Source organism: Lynx rufus, unplaced genomic scaffold, assembly GCF_022079265.1.
Source record: "Lynx rufus isolate CCGP_SWC_20201006 ecotype Redwood Valley unplaced genomic scaffold, mLynRuf1.p SCAF_17, whole genome shotgun sequence".
In the NCBI taxonomy this organism is placed as follows: Eukaryota; Metazoa; Chordata; class Mammalia; order Carnivora; family Felidae; genus Lynx; species Lynx rufus.
Genome location: NW_025814831.1, coordinates 33,192,814 through 33,208,582, shown reverse-complemented (window position 1 = coordinate 33,208,582; position 15,769 = coordinate 33,192,814). Strand labels below are relative to the sequence as shown.

The 15,769-nt window shown below is 52.5% G+C and overlaps 1 protein-coding gene across 1 annotated transcript in view; it reads left to right on the top strand.

The window, feature by feature from the left end:
* Positions 1-15,533, top strand: part of PLEKHD1 (pleckstrin homology and coiled-coil domain containing D1) — a 28,906-nt gene extending 13,373 nt beyond the window's left edge. The window contains exons 6-13 of the mRNA XM_047079664.1: positions 866-918; positions 9,111-9,205; positions 10,658-10,751; positions 13,325-13,503; positions 14,028-14,160; positions 14,528-14,672; positions 14,995-15,144; positions 15,364-15,533. Coding sequence (XP_046935620.1) covers positions 866-918; positions 9,111-9,205; positions 10,658-10,751; positions 13,325-13,503; positions 14,028-14,160; positions 14,528-14,672; positions 14,995-15,144; positions 15,364-15,533 — 1,019 coding nt within the window. The remainder of the gene's footprint in view (positions 1-865; positions 919-9,110; positions 9,206-10,657; positions 10,752-13,324; positions 13,504-14,027; positions 14,161-14,527; positions 14,673-14,994; positions 15,145-15,363) is intronic.
* Positions 15,534-15,769: the final 236 nt, after the last annotated feature.

Sequence of the window (15,769 nt, the reverse complement as noted above, 5' to 3'; positions counted from 1 at the left end):
GAGCTGGGGCAGGGCGTAGCAGGCTACCAGGAGCCATAGGTAGAGGCTTGTATGGTGTAACCTGTGTCCTCTTGGCCAGCGTGGCAGGAGGACCTCTGGGCCAGCTTTGTCACTTGTCTATCAGCTGCGTGTCTCCAGACAGGGTAGCCTCTGTAAGCCTTAATTTCCTCATCCTGAAAAGGGTCACGAGAATAGTCCCTAGGTTTGGGAGGTGGGACCTGGGGATCAGGGGAAATGAGAACGTGCCGGTAAGCATTTGTTTCAGGCACACAGTAAGGGCCCCATGAATGGAGTTGATGTTATTCTGCCCTGGGTTCCCGGGTCCTGGATTTGCCCCAAACTTCCACCCCTTTGGCCCACTTTCAACCTGATCCTGTGCCCCTGACTGGCTGACAAGTATGCTCTGTTTGGGAAAGAAGAAGGTGAGACTGGGGCTTTGATCCTTTGCCTGGGATCTTCTCCCCTGATACCTCCTTAGACACCCAGGGCCTCGGCGCTGGGTCCCCTCTGCCTGCTTCAGAACCCCCCTATAGCCCCAGAACCTGCGCCCCCCCCCACCTGCCAGACACTAGTGCAGGGGAGCAGCACAATTAACAGCACTTCTAGGGGTGCAGACACCCCCCCGAGCTTCTGAAGATGAAGCCGCCCCTGTGCGGGGACGGGGACCAGAGAGGAAGGTAGTGGCTGCGGCCAGCATGTCAGCTTCTATCCCCAGGAGCTGGCTCTGCCGGCTGGCTGGCCTGGACATGACAAACCGTTTCCCTGGGAGATCCTGGAAGTGAAGGAGGTTACTGGAAGGCCCTGGCCGCCTCCAGGCCGGAGCCGGACTGAGCTTTCCGTGAGAGCGTGCGCACTTGCTTTGCAGACAAACTGATGGAGGAGACCGAAGAGCTCTGCCTTCAGAGGGAGCAGAGAGAGGTAGGCACACGGAGGCCGAGGCCGCTCCGAATTGCTGCCCCTCCCCCGCGGCCCCTGCTCTGGGGGCCCCTTAACAGCCAAGGTGTACTGGCTTGTGTTCCTGGCATTAGGGACGCATGTAGGGGAGCAAGGCACCCAGAGAACTCTCCAGGAAGTCAGACGGGCAGAGCAGGGGCACCGTGAGGTGACCGTGCTTGGGACTTGCTGTGGCTTCTTGTCAGAGAGCATTTGTTCTTGCCAGTCGCCAGAGACAAAAGTAAAAAGGGTAGGTGACCACGTTCTCGAGAAAGCCATCCCAAAATTGTATAAGCTGTATCGGTAGGTAGTGAGCTGCCGATCACCGGTGATGTTCACAGGAGGCTGGGATGGCCTCCGTAGAGGGACTTCTGCACCACGAGGGTGATTGGGTTGGATGAACTCAGGGGTTCCTTCTTCCTCTAAATGACACAACATAAGTTCCAAAAAAGCCAAGCATTAGCCGGAGGCAGCCTGCACTGGGGAGCCGCTGAAGTCCACTTCATCTGGAATCTCCGAGCGGCATTGGGCCTTGCCTGTTTCTGAAGTGTCATCAGCACCCCTGAAAGGGCACAGTAAGGTAGGGGATGGCACGGCAGACTTGGAGCCAGGCCGCCTATGTTTGTATTTGACCTTCAACACTTCTAGCTGTGTGACCTTGGACAAGTTACCTAACCTCTCTGGACATCAATAGTCTTTCTTTTTCTTTTAAGTTTATTTATTTATTTATTTTGAGAGAGACAGAACAAGAGCAGGGGCAGGGCAGAGAAAGAGGGAGAAAGAGAATCCCAAGCAGGCTCCACGCTGTCGGCACAGAACCCGACGCAGGGCTCGAACTCATGAACTGTGAGATCGTGACCTGAGCCAAAACCAAGAGTCGGCTGCTTAATCGACTGAGCCACCCAAGCACCCCTGAACATCAATATTCTTACATGAAAAGTGGAGACAATGGAACCCGTCTTATTAAGATGTGAAGATTAAGTGAGATGTTATATATAAAGCGCTTGGCACATAGTATGTGCTCAGTGAGTATCTGTGTTTGTTAGCGTCATAATCATGTTATTACTCGTTATGGGCCCATTCTGCGTGTCAACTACCTGAGGCCTGAAGCTGCAAAGTGCCTTTCCCATAGGAGAGCCTGATTCAGCCCACTTCTCTTCACCCAGTCGGTTTTATCTTGTGCCCGTAGGGCTGGACCCATCTGCCTGGGCTCAGTGCCTCCCTCTGTGACTTTTCTCTTGCGAACCACCTTTCCCAACCACCCTTCACTGGGCTCTGAGACAGGCCCTACTGTCAAGAAGCATCCTGTCCCTGCAGCACCCCAAATATCCCCAGGGCCCAGGACTGCACCTGGCCCAGGATGAGTGCTTGATAAATGTTTGTGGAGTGATTCACGGAGCGAACATTTTTGATTCTTGTCATTTCACATTACATCTTGATTTGAATCTAGTAGGACGATCCGGCCTCATTTTCCTTCTTCAGACTTTTACCAGATCTTCTTGCCCGTGTATTCTCCCAGCTGGACTTCAGACTCATTTCGTCATTTGACGACAACAGGAAAAACCAAACCCAAACAAACAAGAAACACACCCCCAAAGCCACGGAGGCTTTGCGTTAGGATTCCATGGATTTGAGGCTTGGCGTGGTGACAGCACTGAGCCTTCTCCCAGCCGTGCCGTCTGGGCGTCCGTGCCTCCACGCTCTCATCTGGGTCCTGCATTAGAGTCTTGGCATTTTCTTCACACGGTTCTGCCATTTTGACAAGGGAGCCTTCTGGTGGCTTGTCAGCAACCTGAAGACAGGTAATTGAGGAAGCCAGGGGGTGGGATGGAGTGACAGACACTGCCACCGGCAGGGAGAGAGACAGACTTATCCATCAGAGAGGCTAAATCTGGGGCAGCAGTCAGCTGGAGGAAAATTTAGACACTCTATCTAGGTCTTTAGCTGGGAAATGAGGCCAGTGGAGACCCACCGCACGCAGGCCTCACTTAAAGCCGTAGCACGTTGAAGGAGCGAGGCCTGTCAGCTGTGAGCTCCCTGGTCTGGTGCTACAAGATCTGAGCGAGACTCGCTCGGGCCCAGCTGATCCCCCGTGAAGGCTGCTGTGAGCGGGCGGAAAGGGAGAGGGCCGTGCCCAGGTCCGTATTCCCGCGTCAGCTGCGCGCTGCAGATCAGGAACAGAAATCACTGCTTCCCTGACTTGCTCATCCATATGATGGGTCTTCTTGTCCCCTGCATCTTTCCCATCTCCACTGCGAGGCTCAGAGGTTGTCTGGGTGCGCGTTGGGCCGCTTAGAAAGGCCTCGGGTACAACAGCCCAGTGATAACATGAAGATTCTCTGATCTTTAAGAGGCAGTCTGGCCTAAAGAAAGACTCAGGGTCTGGACCCCGGAGACTCATATTGGAGTCTCAGCTCCATCACTGACTGTGTGGCCTTGGGTAAGTTAACCTCTCTGAGCCTCAGTTGCTCTATCTGTGATGCTCTGATAAGAGTTGATGGCTGTGGCTGCCTAGTTCCTGGGTCGCTGTGAGGCTCAATGAAATCAAAGGCAGCAGAGTGCTTTGTGGACGGGCAGGGCCCATGCAGATGTGCGCTGTGCGGTGATGCGGCCCCGACCTCCTCCATGTGGAAGGGAGGACCTGGGACTCTGGAGGCTTGAGCAGAGAGCACGGGGTGAGCCAGCCTGGGCTCATCTGCCCCGGGGCCAGAAGGCCATGCCCTTCCTTGAGCCCTTCCTCAAGTGTCCCTGGCTCCTTGTGACCTCATCTCTCATCCCTGGAGGAGGGCAGCCCGACTACCTTTCCTTCTCTCGCTGAACTCAGAGAGCTCAGCCTTGTATGTGGGTAGGCACCTAGGAAATTGAAATGCCCAGGGCCCATTAGGCAGGCATCTTGCCCCCCAGGCTGCTCCCGGTCAGAACATAGACCCTTGGTGTTGGGAAGAACCTGTCACTTCAAGGGGAGGCTCTTTGCTCACCTCCCTGATGGATGTTTTCTTGCTTCTGTGATGGGCAACTCACGACCTCTGGCGGGATTCTTCGCCTTGTTGCTCTGTGGCTCGAAGACTCTTCCTTTCATTGAGCAGGAATCTGCCTTCTAGTGACTTCTTCCCAACCCCGTACTCCTGCAACTTAAGTCAGGCCCAGGAGTCAGAAGAACAAGCACTAGGTGGTGGAAGAGGCTTTAGCTGCAGCGGGTCCTGGCTGACCTCAACCTATGACAAGGTTGCCGCAAGTTCTCGTCCCGTCTTGGCCGCAGGAACAGAAGGTTCTGGCCGCTTCAGGTTTTCAGGTCCGGCTATCATCAGTCTTCTAAGGCTCCACCTGGACATCAGTGTTAGCTAAGAGTCACACAGGGAAATCGAAAGGTAGAAAAGAAGTGAGCGACTGGAAAGAAGGTTCTCTTTCTTTGTCCTCATCCATGTGTAGCTTTTTTATTATTGTTAATGGTAGAAATCATGCTCTTTGCAGAACACCTGGAAAACAAACTTTATTCTTAATCCCACAATTGACACAACTGCTGCCAACATTTTGGTGTTTTTCTTCAGTCTTTAGAGAAATATATATATATTTCTCTCTATATATTCTTATATATATATTTTTTATTTTTGTGTTTATTTTTGAGAGAGAGAGACAGAGCACAAGCAGGGGAGGGGCAGAGGGAGAGAGAGAGACAGACAGACAGACAGACAGAATCCGAAGCAGGCTCCAGGCTCTGAGCTGTCAGCACAGAGCCCGATGCGGGGCTTGAACTCACAAACCGCAAGATCATGACCTGAGCCGAAGTCGGCCGCTTAACCGACTGAGCCACCCAGGTGCCCCTATATTTTAAACAAAATAGGATCACAGCAGATATTCCATTTTATGGCCTGTTTTTTCATTATACCTTCATTAACATTTGTACCTTCAGCAATTTTTCATGTCATTCAACATTCTTTGAAAACGTCAGTTTTGATGACCATGTACTGATTCATCCTACGTGATGTTTCATTTAACTCACCTTCTGTTTTTGGACATCTAGGCTGTTTTATTTTCATCTTATTATTATTATTTTAGTTGTATAAGTTTATTTCTTTCTTTTGAGAGAGAGAAAGCACAAGTGGGGGAGGTACAGAGAGAGAGGGAGAGAGAGAGAATCCCAAGCAGACTCTGCATTGTCAGCATAGAGCCCGATGTGGGGCTCAAACCCACAAACCGTGATATCATGACCTCAGCTGAAGTCAGATACTTTACTGACTGAGCCAGCAGGTGCCCCTAGGCTGTCTTCACTATTATAAATTATGCCACAGTGAGCACCTCTGCACACATGAATTGTGGCCTACTATCTAATTGTTTAGGAGAGGTTCCTTCCTATGGGCAAAATCACGGAGTCTGGGCAAGAACTTTTAAGACTCCTGATGCATATTGACAAATTTCTTTCCAGAAATTTTGTACCAGTTTTCACTCTCAGCCACAGTGCATGGACATTTCCATCTCGCTCTACCCCACTGCCCGTGTTTGAGTCCCTCCATCACCGACTAGCTACAGCGTGGGGAAGAGGGATGAAGACGTGTAACTTTGAGCAAGTTCCTTGACCCTTATGTACCTCTGCTTTTCTCATCTATAAAATGAGGACAAAAATATTATCCACTTTCAGAGCTGTTGTAAGGATCACATGAATTAATACATGTAAAGTACTTAGAACAGGAAACTCACAGCGAGTGCTATCATTGTCATTATCATCATATACCAAATCTGTTTCAGAATTCTCTTTTCCATTCCTTTGAATTGCTGTCTATTCTTGAATAGATACTACACAGCTTCAATTTATAATACTATCCATCGTTTATTAAGCACTTACTATGCAGCAGACAGTTTGCGTGGATTAGCCCAGGTTACCCTCCCATGAACCCTACAAGGTGGTATTGCCCATCCCAGAGAGTACCCCCCCATACCCCTTCTTCTTCCTGCATTGGATCCAGAGGCCATCTAGACCACACCCCCAGTTTCATTTACTATGTATGTGCAAATGTCTCCCCCTTGACAGGTACAGTCCCTTCTCTCTGCTGAGCTCCAGCCCCTTCTATCCAACCATTGGCTTCACATCTCCAGCCAATGTCTCAAAGGTACTGCAAACTTAACACGTCCAAGGCCACTTATGATCTTCCCCAGCAGAGCTGATGGTCTAACGCTCCCTATCTCAGGGAATTCACCTCCTCCCATTGTTTGTGCAGATTGGAAACCTGAGAGTTGTGCCTCATCCTGTCCTCCCCATCTCACCCTTTCCCACTCCACCCCCAAGTTCTGCTAGCTACCCCCAAATCTCTAGAAGCTGTCTGGCCACTTCTCTCCATCTCACCACCTTGCTCAAGTTCACACTACTATTAGGTCTTGCTGAACTAATGCAGTGGCTTCCCCCCACCTCCTGCCAGATTCCCTGTATCCCTCCTGGCCCCTTTTCATCCTTTTTCTCCTCGCTGCAGCTGGAGTCATCGTTTAAAATGGAAATCGGATTGCGTTGCCCATCTTCTTCCCCTACTTTCTGCTCAAAACCTTCATTGTTTGTTCTGACTCAGGAAAACCACAAAATCCTCAGCATAGCCCAAGGCGCTGTGTGGTCAAGCTTCCCTCCTGCTGTTCACCCTCACTGTGGGCCCAGCGGTGTGGGAATGTCTTGGTTCTTTCAGGTTCTGCAGGTTTCTGAAGGGCCTTTGCACATACTGATCCTTGTTCCTGGAATGCTGTTTCCTCTTCCTGCTATTTATGCACCTTCACATGTTGGCTCAAAAATCTGCTCCCCACCACCTCCCCAACCACCAATCATTCCCTACTTCTTGTCCAAGACAGCTTTACAAAGAACCGTGTTCCCATCCTGCACTTCACATACCTTGGTTTGTAATGATACTCTCGTGTGTGATTATTTTATTAGTTTTTGATTCTTGCACTGAGCTGTAAGCTCCATGAGAACTGAGACGTGTCTGGGTTTGCTCATTCTCACATCCTCAATGCAGAGCCTGGCAGGTCCTTGGTGCCTATTAAACACTCAATAACTATGTGTGGCATGCGTGAATGAATGAAACTATTTTTTAAAAATCCCATTGGGGTCTTTATTGGGATCACATGAGCCTGTAAATTAATTGGGAAGAACCTCCACTGTATTTAGTCTTCCCAATCATTCAGGAGCTTGCATTCTTTTCAAAAGCATAATTGCTTTTATTGGGAACTTAGAAATAATGCAGTGAAGCATGATGAACAGGGATTATTTGGCTTGGAGGAGAGGAGACTTGGGGACAGAAAACTGTCCCAAACACGTGAAGGGAAAAAGGATGAGTCTTGTTCTGTGGCTCCAAGGGCAGAAGGTCAGCCCACTGACGGAAGTTATAAGGAGGCAGATTTGGGCCCAGATGGAACAGGTGGATGAAACGGGCCGCCCCCTCCCCTAGGTGGACCTGCAACACTCAGGGTGTCCAGAAGTTGGCTGTGTCCTTGGCTTTGCCAGTCGTCTGTTTTGCTAAGAGCTGTTCACTGGCTCTTACTTTGCTGGCTAGGGGTATTCAGTCTTCGTGGCTGAGGAGAAGAGCTTAAGGGGACACTATGACCAAGGACAGCAAGTTCCAGGCAGGAAGGCAGCTGCCGAAGGGAGAGTCTGTGCAAAGGACGGAGGTGGCTACAGGGGTTTTGAAGGGAAGTTTTGCTCCATAAATGAGATTCAGCCCTCTCATCTGAGCCCCACAAAACTTTTGGCAAAATCTGCGGTCCTTCATCCATGTTTTGGTCTTTGTAGCTTTCAGAGAGGGCTCATCTGAGGTCGGACCCGGAAGGAAGAGTTTTGATCAGGTTGTTCTGGAATGAAATGGGCTGTCTTAAGAGGGGGTGAATTCCCCGTCATGACAGCCATTCAGGCAGAGCCCAGGCCATCTCTTGGCAGAAAACTGATCCCAGGATTCAAGTGTCTGATGAAGACTGAAGTGCTTTCAGGCCCCTTTGACCATAGACGGCTCTGATTCATGGATGTCTGTTCTCTTATTGCCACACAGCATATGTGTTGCCCAGACACATGCAGTTATTGACTTAGGTGGGAAAAGCATTTCATCACACATACCTGGGCCCCACATGGGGAGGAAGGAGAGGAAAAGCCAATTGATTGTTTTGTCATGTTGTTTTTAGGAGCGTCAGTTTCGTTATCTGGTTCTTGGAGGCATAGCAAGGGCCTGCTGGCACCTGAGGTGCTGGGAATAATACCCTCCCACAGTGTGTAATGTGGAGGAGCAAAGCAGGTGTCACAAAAATGCTGCCAGCTAAGCTTCGCCTGAAGGGTGCCCTGCAACCCCAGCTGCCATTGCAGCCCAGGAAAACGGGACCCTCGGAGGGCACATACCTGTGCTTACCAGCCCTCCTGACAAGACTAGTCTGGCCCTGGGGCCCCGCCCTGGGCTTTCTGGCTCTCCTGTTCCCTCAGGGCTGAGTATAAGGGAAGCTGCAGGCACCTAGGCTGGCTGCTTCCTAGAGCCTTGAGAATAAAGTTTTCTGATTTGGGTCGGGACTGGCTTTTCTTTGCCACCTTTGACAGATGTCACTCTAGGGATCTTTTTGTTTTTTAATTTTTTTTTAACGTTTATTTTTGAGACAGAGAGAGACAGAGCATGAACGGGGGAGGGTCAGAGAGAGAGAGGAAGACACAGAATCTGAAACAGGCTCCAGGCTCCGAGCTGTCAGCACAGAGCCTGATGCGGGGCTCGAACTCACGGACTGTGAGATCATGACCCGGGCCGAAGTCAGATGCTTGCTTAACTGACTGAGCCACCCAGGCGCCCCATAGGAATCTTTAATGGAAATACACACCCACCACGTTTTCCTCCAGGGCTTGAGAGCCAGCCAGCCTACCTGAGGGGGTTCGTGACTGGAGTTGCCCAGCAGAGTAGACACCTAGAATTACCATCACCTCCAGGCACAGGCCACGGTGTTGAGCATGCTCAGTGTGTTTGAGAAGGCCACGCCCATCGCAGACTGGGGATTTGTTGAGACTGTGTGTCGACTAGTGGGACCAGGGCTCCTTAGGACTTAACTCCAAGTCTGTGCCAGCATATGGCCCAGACTGTACCGCATCACATAGGGGCCCCTGGACTAGAGGGACGCTTCCTGACCTCAGGGGCCCTTTGCTGCCCATGACTCTTCTCTTCCCCTCTGGTTCTCTTCAGGAGCTTGAGCGCCTGAACCAGGTGCTGGAGGCCGAGAAGCAGCAGTTCGAGGAGGTGGTGCAGGAGCTGAAAATGGAGCAGGAGCAGATCAAAAGGTGGTGGGGGCGGGAGGAAGGTGCGCCTGGGGCAGGGCATTAGGACCCGCATTTCCCATCGGGCCTGGAGAGGTCTCGCCCGGGAGAGTCTCGTTACTTGATGACTTGGTTTGGGTCTATCTTCCCAGTGCTCCAGGCCTCGGGGCAGCCCAGAAGGAAGGAGCTGTAGACCCCACACGAACTGGAGGTGAGGCACCGGCAGGTGCCGACAGGCGTCCCCCCCAAGCAACAAGCCCCTCTTGCCTCTGTCAAGCCTTCCTTACCCAGAGGCAGAGGGGAACAAGCCGGCCTGGAGGTGCTGTTAGCCAAGACCCCCCAGCGTCGCCTGCACAGTCCCGTCACGTTCTGGCTAATGATGTCCCTCGGGATCTTTAGTTCTGTGTATGCTTTGCAAACCAGTTGCACATTATAATCATACACCAGGATTAGAATCTCTGGAAAGTAGGGCCCAGAGATCTATATTTTACAAAAGCTCTTCAGGTCATTCTGATTCAGCCGATCCAGGAATTTGGAGACCAGTGCTCTGGGTGCTGTTGATGGCGGGTGGTTGTCCTCGTCGTCGGCATCCTCCTCCTCATCACTACTGATAATCAGTGTTAGCCCACAAAGGTTTTTCTTGCAGCAGCCTTATAAAAGGAAGTCAATTAGACAAGCACTTTGGGGAGGGAGAAATACCGAGGATCTTACCAAGTAAATAGCCGAGCACCTGCTTATCTCCAGAATTGTGCCAGATACTAGAATAGAGGATAAGTCCCCTTATCTTACCATGCAGGATCTTACACTCTTGTTGGGAAAATCAGACTAACACCCAGGAAACATCCACACGATAATATATAATCAGGTACTAGGGACCACAGTGCAGACTCCCTGTGTCCTAGGAATTAAGGTATACATGTGATCCTTATGGGCATGAAGAGGGGTTCAATTGAGCGGGGCCTTGAAGGATGGGTAGGATTAGGAAATTGGGCAGGAGAAAAGGGAAAGGCATTTCAAGCAGGAGGAAGGGAAACCAGGGGTAAAGGCCTGAGGTGGCCCAGGCTGGTTAAGAAAGCAGCAAAGGGGTTGTCACCCCAGAGAAGGGCCTCAGCCATGACCCATGTGAGAGTGAGTAGGGATACTGGCAGGGTCTGTCCAGGGAAGAAAGGAGGTGGGGCCAGTCCCCCTCCCTTTGTTTCTCCACTGCTTCCCTCTGCCTGTGGGGTGGTCCTGGGTTTATCCCACCTGACAGATGCATGTGTCCCTGGAGCAAGTGACGTCAACCCCACTTGGCCGGGATCTCCTCCTTTCAGCCCCAGGTGCCTACAGCTGCTGTCAGGACCCCGCCATGCAGAGAGGGGCTGGCCTTCCAAGGCCCCCTCTGAGCCATGTCGGGAGGTAAAGCAGAAGCATTTCTGTGTGCAGAGGGGATTGGGAGGGGTGGGCCCTGCCATACCCAGCCTTCTGTCCCTGCAGGGAGCTAGAACTGACCGCAAGATGCCTCAAGGGTGTGGAGCAAGAGAAGAAGGAGCTGAGGCACCTTACAGAGTCCTTGCAGCAGACGCTGGAGGTGAGGGGCCACTGGTGGGCTGGTGGGCCTGGAGGCAGGCTGCTTGGTTGAGCCACGTGATACTGTTTTTCCCCCAGAGGGTTCTCCACAAGGGGAATGGGGCCCGAGGGAGTGATGATCTAAAAGGTCTCTTCTCTGTGGACCAGAGAGCACGGGAGGCCTAAAGCAGGACCCATGGAAGCAAATTCAAGTTTGCCTTGCTGTGACTCTGCCCTTGGGAAATCCATCTCCTTCAGAGTTTATATCTTTATACCACATGGAGGGTTGATTAGGGTGGGCGGCGGGACCACCCACCTCTTCCTTCTTGTGGCTCATTCACTTAGCTGCTACTGGGTGAAATTGAGCATGAAGGGAAATTAACTGTATGTCACCTGCCTCTGATACCACAGAAACTGTGAGGGGGAGAGAGGCAGTGGCATGTGTCAAGGACAAAGTACAGACTGTTCCCAGCCCCTCTTCCCCGGCTCCTCCTGAGTTGCCCCTCTGCACCTTGCACAAAGACACCCTGACCCCTACTCCAAACCACTGAGCTCATCTGTCCCGATGAGGCCAACCCCTTTCAGACTCAACATTTTTGCCCATGCTATTCCTTCTTTTTTTTTAATTTTTTTTAACATTTATTTATTTTTGAGAGACAGAGCATGAGCAGGGGAGGGGCAGAGAGAGAGGGAGACACAGAATCCGAAGCAGGCTCTGAGCTGTCAGCACAGAGCCCGATGCAGGGCTCGAACCCACAAACCGCAAGTTCATGACCTGAGCCGAAGTTGGACACTTAACCGACTGAGCCACCCAGGCGCCCCGCCATGCTATTCCTTCTACACAGAATGTTCTTTCACCTCTTTTCTGCTTGGAGAACTCATCCATCCTACTAAGACTCAACTCCAACAGAACTGTAGCCAAGCTTCCCTGACTCTTCTAGGCAAGGTTTTGCTGTGAGCTCCAGGCTCCGGCAGCACTTTGCACGTCTTGTTATGGGACACTAGGTTGTGCCTTCTAAACGGTGAACTTCGCTAGACCGTCTAAAGGTGTCTCCCAGCCCAGCACCTAGCGGCAGCCTGGCACAGCGCTAATGTTTACTCTGAATTCATGAATTGCCTTGAGGGCTGCAAGGGTTTCTATTCTCTCTCCACTGACTAGAGGCTTAGTCTGTGGTGCCTTTATTTGTTTCTCTTTTCAGTTCACATCATGAGAGATGGTTCTCATGGAGAGTTTCAACTCTAGAATTTCTGGGTAGTGCAAGACCCCAGCCTGATAAATGACGAGGACATCTAAATCTGTTCTAGGGCTAGCTCCTTTTGAGCGTTTTTCATATGAGCCCAACACATGCCCTCACTCAGCCCTCGGGGAATAAAGACCCCAGAGGTCATGGTGCCCTTGGACACCGGTTTTAGTAGGTGCCACTTCCACTGGAAGCTGCATTGAGCTCCTCCCTGAGTCCCTCTGTGGAGGAGTAACCTTGCCTCTTTGTGAGGAAGGAGATCTTGGTTTTGGCCTTTTACCTCCATGGAAGAAGGAAGATATTTGGGGTGTCTTTTTTTTTTTTTGGTGGATATTTTATTTTTATTTTTTTTTATTTTAACTTGTTTTATTTTTTATTTTTTTTAAATTTACATCCAAATTAGTTAGCATATGGTGCAACAATGATTTCAGGAGTAGATTCCTTAGTGTCCCTTACCCATTTAGCCCATCCTCCCTCTCACAATCCCTCCCGTAACCCTCAGTTTGTTCTCCATGTTTATGAGTCTCTTCTGTGTTGTCCCCCTCCCTGTTTTTATATTATTTTTGTTTCCCTTCCCTTATGTTCATCTGTTTTGTCTCTTAAATTCTTCATATGAGTGAAGTTGTATGATTTTTATCTTTCTCTGACAAATTCCACTTAGCATAATACCCTGCAGTTCCATCCACGTAGTTGCAAATGGCAAGATTTCATTCTTTTTGATTGCCGATAATACTCCATTGTATAGAGATACCACATCTTCTTTATCCATTCATCCATCCATGGACATTTGGGCTCTTTCCATACTTTGGCTATTGTTGATGGTGCTGCTATAAACATGGGGGTGCATGTGTCCCTTCGAAACAGCACCCCTGTATCCCTTGGATAAATGCCTAATAGTGCAATTGCTGGGTCATAGGGTAGTTCTATTTTTAGTTTTTTGAGGACCCTCCATACTGTTTTCCAGAGTTGTTGCACCTGCTTGCATTCCACGGGTGTCTCTCTTTTTTTTTTTTTTAATGTTTATTTCTGAGACAGAGAAAGACAGAGCATGAGTGGGGGAGGGGCAGAGAGAGGGAGACACAGAATCCAAAGCAGGCTCCAGGCTCTGAGCTGTCAGCACAGAGCCCGACGCAGGGCTCAAACTCACAGACCTCGAAATCATGACCTGAGCTGAAGCTGGATGCTCAACTGACTAAGCCACCCAGGTGCCCCCCCCCAACCCCCAACGGTGTCTCTTATAGAAGATTGAGTGATGAGGACATCCCTCCCTGAAACTGAAAGGCAGGTGAGGGCAGCCATGTTGGAAAACCTAAACTAGGTTATTTCCCTTCTTCCCTCCCCCCATCCATGCCAGGAACTCTCCATAGAGAAGAAGAAAACCCTGGCTATGCTGGAGGAGAATGAGAACCAGCTGCAGACACTGGCCAATCAGAGTGAGCAGCCCCCTCCCAATGGGGGTCTCCATAGCAACCTGAGGCAGATAGAAGAAAAGATGCAGCAGCTTTTGGAGGAGAAGCTCCTGGCTGAGAAGCGGTAAGGGGGCCTTCAACCCCTGAGTCCCGTTTTGATAACATCCCTTGAACTGCACATCCAGACTCTTGGGTTCTAGCTGGCTTTGACCAGATAGGTCACTTACTTCCTTTTGCCTAGGACTCAGTTTCCCCACCAGGCAAATGGGAAGAAAACTTTCACTACCTAGAGCCGACCTGATCATGGTCTCTTGGACTGGTATGAACCATACAGACAGACATTATTAGGTCGGTCTAACAATGCTTTGTGGCAGGCAGGGCAGGTCCTCCAAGCCCCTTTGCACAAATGAGGAAACTGAGCCTCCGAGGATTTGTAGGACTTTCTTGAGGTCACAGAACTAGCAAGACCTGGACCCAAGACTCCAGTCTTCAGGAGGCGGCTCTCCTCGCTTAACCACACCACCCCTCACATCCCCAGAAAGTTCTGGGTCTCGGGGTTTCTCCAGCCGGGTGTCTAGGAGGGACTGCCCTCCCACTGGAAAGGCCCGTTGGCGAGTGAGCACTGAGCACCACTTCTGCCCCGGGCAGGATGAAGGAGAACGAAGAGCGCTCTCGGGCCCTGGAGGAGGAGCGCGAGTTCTATTCGAGCCAGTCCCAGGCGCTGCAGAACTCGCTGCAGGAGCTGACGGCAGAGAAGCAGCAGGCAGAGCGGGAGCTCAAGGTTGGCCTGGGCCTGCTGGGAGCAGCCCGTGCGGGTGGACCTTCCCTCACATCCCTTACCGGGCAGCTACCTGAATGATCTGTGCCAGCCTGACCCGCCAGGGGCAGGCGATGGAGCCACCATTTGGGGAAGCAGTGATCCTGCTGCTTGGGTGGGGGGCATCATTGGTACACACCTGCCAGGTGCAAGGACTGAGTCCAGGCCACCTGGTCAAGGGCGCAAGACACGGGGCAGGATGTGCTTAACTTCCATCCGAGTCCACAGGCCAGAAAGCCCGCTTGAGCCAGGGGTGATCAGGGAAGGCTTCCAGGGAGACGGCAGCTGACCCCCAGGACCCCACTTCTCTCTCTCTTCTCTCCCCCCTCAGGCTGAGGTGAAGGTCCGCATGGACCTGGAGAGGCGTCTGCGGGAGGCAGAGGGGGCCTTGCGGAGTCTGGAACAAGGGCTTAACTCCAAGGTGCGGAACAAGGAGAAGGAGGAGAGGATGCGGGCTGACGTGAGCCATCTGAAAAGTAAGCCCCGGCCCCGGGTGCCAGCCCCCAGCCCTAGGGCTCGTCCCCTGCGGGAGTGCAGGCCCCGGGGAGCCCGGAACGGGGTCTGGTGTGCATTAGGTGACCCATAGATAGGGTTGGAGTTACTTGCCCAGACTCCCGCCGCCGGCGCGTCCCCGGCGCGGCTCCCTCTGGGCTGTAGCCTCCGGTGGGGGCGTGGCTCGAGGTCCCGCCCCTTTGGCAGGGGCTGTGCCGGGTGGGCGTATTTCCCACGGGGGCGGGGGCGGGGGCGGGGCGGGGCCGCGCGGCGGGCGGGAAGGACGCAGCCCGACTGCGCGCACAGGGTTCTTCGAGGAGTGCATCCGGAACGCGGAGCTGGAGGCCAAGATGCCGGTCATCATGAAGAACTCCGTCTACATCCACAAGGCGGCCACTCGCCGCATCAAGAGCTGCCGCTTCCACCGGCGCCGGTCCAGCACGTCCTGGAATGACAGTGAGTGTGGCCGTCCGCGTGCCCTCCCGGGGTGGGGGTGGTCAGAGGCCGAGGGTGACAAGGCAGGAAGGTGGGCACTGGGAAGGGCTGGTCCAGCTCAGAGGCCGGCAGTGCGGCCTGGAACTGGCTGCAGCAGCCCGCCGGACGGGGGCCTGGGGCGCGAGGGAGGCGGGCTGGGGTTGGGGCCTGGGCCCAGCCTCACGGCCACCGTCTCCCCAGTGAAGCCGTCCCAGTCTTTCATGACCTCCCAGCTGGATGCCAACAACATGGAGGAACTAAAGGAGGTGGCCAAGAGGCTCAGCCGGGACCAGCGCTTCCGAGAATCCATCTATCACATCATGGCAAACCAGCCAGGAGCGCCCTCGGTGGTTCCCCGGGGTGGAAAGTGATGGGCGCTCCACCCCTGCCTCCCAGGTCTTTTCTCAGTGGATAGGGGCAGGAGGAGGTGGCAGGGGGAGGTCGGACTCTACCTGGCACCTCTCTGCTCCCCTCTGCGCCCCCACCTGGGGGCCGGCCTCACCTTCATAGGACAGGGATGGCACCTCCCTCACCCCCACCCGGAAACCTACTCTTGGGTTTACATCAGGCCCAATCAGGCCCAAGTTGGGTGCTGCCTGCTTGTCAC